The 4,945-nt window shown below is 59.8% G+C and overlaps 1 protein-coding gene across 1 annotated transcript in view; it reads right to left on the bottom strand.

Annotated features, from left to right (window-relative positions):
- LOC105002245 (nascent polypeptide-associated complex subunit alpha, muscle-specific form-like) overlaps positions 1 to 2,524 on the bottom strand; it is a 3,927-nt gene extending 1,403 nt beyond the window's left edge. Inside the window, exons 1-2 of the mRNA XM_010858779.1 lie at positions 1,690 to 2,524; positions 970 to 1,074 (exon numbers count right to left, since the gene is read on the bottom strand). Coding sequence (XP_010857081.1) covers positions 970 to 1,074; positions 1,690 to 1,691 — 107 coding nt within the window. The 5' untranslated portion in view covers positions 1,692 to 2,524. The remainder of the gene's footprint in view (positions 1 to 969; positions 1,075 to 1,689) is intronic.
- Positions 2,525 to 4,945: the final 2,421 nt, after the last annotated feature.

Raw genomic sequence — 4,945 nt, forward strand, 5'->3', positions numbered from 1 at the left:
ACAGGGAGCTCCAAGGCCCTGTTCAGAGTCGGCTGCATCTCTGGACACGTACTGGGGAGGGTCCCGCCAGCCCCAGGGGCGCCAGGAGGACCAGGGAGGAACAGGGTGGGGAGCTCGGAGGGGAGAGCCAGGGGCGCACTGGGGGCTGCCCAAGGCCTCCCAGGGGCTGGGCACACAGGGCTGGAGACAGCCGGGTGGGGGTGCGGGTGCCCAGGCAGGTGGGGGTGCGTCCCGGGCAGGGCTCAGGTCCTTGGGATCCCTGTGCCCTGCCGACTGCCGCCAGGCTCCGCCCCCTTAACTACCGCACCCCTGGGCTCACAGGACCCCCGTCCTCACCCACGAAGCTCACGCATCCTTACCAGGGGCATCGTGTAGCCCAGCTCTTGGAACCAGCGGCCTGAAAAACCCAAGACCCTCGTCAGGGCCTAAAACCAGAGGACTCGGGCCGTGTGGCCGGCGTCTCCCTTCACCCTGGGCGGTCACTGGGCACAGAGAGCCCCCGGTGGCCTTGGGCTCTGGGACCCTCCCCCGGGCGCTCGGCCCCCACAGTGCCCGTGGCCTGAGTCGACAGGAAGGACTCTGCCTGGGGTCCCTGGGGTCTGTTGGTCCACAGTCCCTGCTCCCTCCAGGTACCCCCGCAGCCCAGCGCCAGCTCTCGAGGACCACAGAGGGGGAGGGTCTCCCCTGGGGGCCTCACCTGGCTCTGGGCGAGGGGCTGCCTGAGCCCCAGCCCTTGGCGCTCCTGCCTGTCCAAGTCAGGGCTGAGCCACGGCGGCTTCGAGCGGAAGAGCCGCAGCGTCATTACCGGGTCGGTGCGTCCCTTGGGGAACAAGGCCGAGAGGTGGGCCCGGCCTGGCAGGGCCGCCTGCTTCCCCCCCGGGCGGCATGCCCGCTGCCCATGGCCATCGCATCTACCTCTCTTTCCCTCAGAATCCAGGCACCCTTAAGGTAACCTCTGCAGTGAAATACCTGGGCTTCTCAAGGAGAGATTCTGGGGACTCCCAGCTGAAAGGGTCGGAGCGTTCCTGGTCCTCCTGTCTCAGCCTCAGTGTGATGCGCTGATTACAGGCAACCCTTGAAAGGAAGATGAGACAGGAAGCTCTCTGTGATGTCCCTCATGGTGAGGAAGGGCCCAGTCAGCGCCTTGGTCGGAGGGAAGCGGCCTCCCCACCTTCCCCACCCCTTCAACAGGCCGCCCTGAAGGGGGCTTGTCCCCAGGTCCTGGCGGGAGGACTTGGCTGGGGTGTCCCAGGGCTCACGGCCGCCCTGGAGGGGGCTTGTCCCTGGGTCCTGGCGGGAGGAGTTGGCTGGGGTGTCCCAGGGCTCACGCATGCCTGCTTTCCTGGCCTGCTCGGGCAAGCCTCCCTCTGGGTCTGCCCTGAAGACACTCCCCTCCCCTCTGACCGGATTTCTGATCCAGCTCTCCCAGCCCTTGCTGGCGGGTTCCGGGGGGCATCTGGGCATTAGTGCGTGTCCACTGTGTGCACCCCCTTCCGTGAGGTTCCAGGGGCAGCTCCGGTCAGCACTGCATGTCAGTGTGTGCGCTCTGCCTCCTGGATCCTCTGATCCCTGGAGGTGGCCCCGGCCAGCGGCAGCTCCCCTCCCTGATCCTCCAGCCCGACAACAGGAATCTGCTTTCTGTCTCTCTGGATTTACCTCTTCTGGACACTCTGTGTAGCAAGGACTCACATAATACATTGCCCCGGTTGGTCTCTTCCACGGGCACAGTGTTTCCAGCGTCCGTCGGTGTCATATGAGGCTCAGGGCTTCACTGCACCTCACGGCTGAGTTGCATCCCGGGGTGGATGGACCGCGTCTCGCCTGTTCCTTCTCATCCGTTAACGAGCATCAGTGCTCTTCCTGACTCTTGGCCCCTGTGGATCAAGCGGCGCAGGCTTGTCTGAACTCCTCTCTTCGCTTCTCTGATGTGTGCTCAGGATTGGCATTGCTGGGCCGCATGGTAATTCTAGGTTTAACTTTTTGAGGGACTCTCTCTTGTAATGGAGAGTGACTGTGCACACCAAGCTGTCGACACGAGGCACAGAGCTTATAAACCTGCTGCCGACACAAGTTGGGTCATGTGCTGCCTTGAGTTTAAAATGAGCTTCTGCAGAGCTCAGCATCAAACAGCCTGTGTTATCTGTTTATTAACTGTCCTTCTGATGTGAAAATTCACAGCATTTGAAACTTTCTAAGCCATGCTGAATTATGAGGCCAATCAGGGACGCTGATTCTTTTTCATTTAAATACATCTGGGGCTTGAGTGGTTTTGTATTTATAAAATAAATGAGTTGCATGGCTTTTTAAATTAAAAACCTTAAGAAACGTTATCACTGAGATGAACACAATTAGGTGAGATCTTCAAAACAATAAAATGTCCTCTTTCAGAGCACTTTTGGGTATAAAAATAAACCAGCACATCTTGGGGGAAGAGTGTCATCTTTGCAGCAGGGGCTGTTGGAGTGGAAGCCGTGTGGAACCGAGGCTGCAGGTCCGGCCACAGCTGCTTCCAGCTGGATGTGGCTCCTGGGGGTCCTAATTAATAACAGCTTTGGAGAACGGAATTATACACTGTGCTTCTTCCAGAGCTGGTTGAGCTTTTTCTGTGTGTATCTCCTCGGGAGAACAAAGAACTCAGACCCCACAGAAACGTGCTCTCTGACTGTGGCCTTGGACCCGAGCCCCGTGGGCAGCGTGTCCGTCTGCCTGGTGCCCGGGGCCCGGGGCAGAAGAGAACAGTCCCGGGAGACCAGGGCGGAGCGTATGGCCCGTCCAGCCGGCAGCACCTGGTGTCTGCCCACAGCTCCCACGGCGGCTGAGCCTCCAGTCCCCACGGGGGTCTCGCACAGCCAGAGGGTGGCCTTTGGGGATCAATCCCTAAACTGGCCAGATGTGAGCTCGTGTCAGGAGGGGGCCTCCGGGCCTAGAATGCCAGTGGAGGAACGCCGTGTCCAGACTCGTGGACGGACCAGGGTGGGGTGGGGCTGGCTCCTCTTTTTTTGGGACCCTCCCTCTCCACACAGTGAGGAGGAGGAGGGGGTGGTGGAGGAGGAGCAGGCGCCGGAGGAGGGGTGGCAGTGATTTTGCACTTTTGACCTGAGGCTGGGTCCACACGCTCTGGCCATGCTGGTGGCCATGCTAGGTTATGTTAGGTTTCTGTATAATGAGCCACCTTTAAGAGTGTGTGTACAGAAGCGCTGTCAGTATTCCTGATTTTCCCAGGGATGGAAAGAAACCCCTGAGGCCTGGGAGAGGCCGGGCTCCAGCCTGTGCCCAAGGAGCTGGCTCCCCCTCGCCCGCCTGCGGCCAGCTATGCAGGGAGGCATCCGACTCCGTGACCTGTGGGGCTTCTCCCACCATCCCAGCCTTGTCGGCCTGTCTCTGCAGGAAATTAGTCCAGGGTAACGTCTTTGCTGCCGAAAGAATAAAACAAATGTGAATGACCATGACAGCTCATTACTTGGAACACGTTTCCAGAAGTCCTGGCCCAGCTCCTAGCTGAGCCGTGCTCTGCGCAATGATGTAACTTGTCCATCAAAATTGATGAAACCCGAGTAGCTGACCACCAGGCCTCCAGCTTCATCACGCAGACGAGAAATCAAGGATCGTGTCTGTCAAAATGCTGATGGATGTCCACTGCGCACATCCGGGTTCTTTTCACCCCAGCCCTGCCCAGTGCCCACCTAGGCTGGACGGGAGGTGAGGGTCAGTGGACAGTGGAGGGGACAAGTTCACACGAGCCAGTTTCCATTCTCATGAGGAGTGACCACCTGCCCCCAGCCCCAGGGGCCTGGCCCTGCCCTCTGTCTATGCGGGAGCACCATGGACACTTCTCTGGGACCTGCTCTGCAGGGCAGGTTCCCTCGGTACCACTGATGAGCCAGGCTAGGCCCACCCCCTGCTTCCCCAGGAAGGCCCCCACTCCTGGAGAAGCCCAGCCCGCATCAGGCCAGGGTCAGGAGTGGGCTGTGGCCTCTGCGCACTGACACTTCGGTGCTGGTGCTGGCCTGGCTTGCAGGGCTCGCTCTGTCGCTGCATGTCTCACTCTTGGATTTTAAACAGCACCCCCCAGCTTTCCTTGAAAACCCTGGCCCTGTCCTTCCCACTCTGCTCACGGCTGGCTGAGCCACGGTCCCCCGGATGCTGTTGCCAGCTGTCTCGTCAGTGTCAGCCCAGGGCCAGCTGGACCCCGGCAACCGGGAGATGCCCTCCCCCAGCGCAGGGCCCCCGTGGGCTGTCCCAGCCCCGCTTTCCCTGCAGGGGAGGTAGGCGTTGTGGGATGTGGCTCCTGGCCCGTGTGGACACTGAGTGGACTCGGCACTGGGCACGGCCCCACTCAGAGCTCACCTCGGACAACAGCATTATGGGTGTTGCTACCGACAGGAACCCCCAAGGCCACCCCAGGGACCCTCTGTGTGAAGACCTGCTGGGTCTTCTTTGCCTGGGTTGGCGTGAGTCAGCCCTCTGATCATGAAAGATGTGTCTCCACTGGTTTTCAGAAGCATGAAAGGGAGACTTGAGACAGTCCCGTTCTGACATGGCGGGCGATGCCGTCCTTCCTACGTTCTCATTTCCAGAACGCAAGTGGCAGCTTGTCCAGCAGACTTGGGGCCGGGGAGACCGGCTGTTTGAGCTGGTGACCGTGGGCTCTGCTCGGCTGATTGCTGTTGTTCTGACAAGTTGTACAAAACACAATTTTCAGTTAATCAAGGTATATTCTAAATACAGTGCACAGAAGAGTCCTCTATTTAAAAAACACATGCTGACCCTTGATGCAGGAGCTGATGCAGGAGCAGATGCAGGAGCTGATGCAGGAGCTGATGCAGGAGCAGATGCAGGAGCTGATGCAGGAGCAGATGCAGGAGCAGATGCAGGAGCTGATGCAGGAGCAGATGCAGGAGCAGATGCAGGAGCTGATACAGGAGCAGATGCAGGAGCTGATGCA

The sequence above is a fragment of the Bison bison genome, unplaced genomic scaffold (genome assembly GCF_000754665.1).
Source record: "Bison bison bison isolate TAMUID 2011002044 unplaced genomic scaffold, Bison_UMD1.0 scf7180017864401, whole genome shotgun sequence".
Taxonomy (NCBI): domain Eukaryota; kingdom Metazoa; phylum Chordata; class Mammalia; order Artiodactyla; family Bovidae; genus Bison; species Bison bison.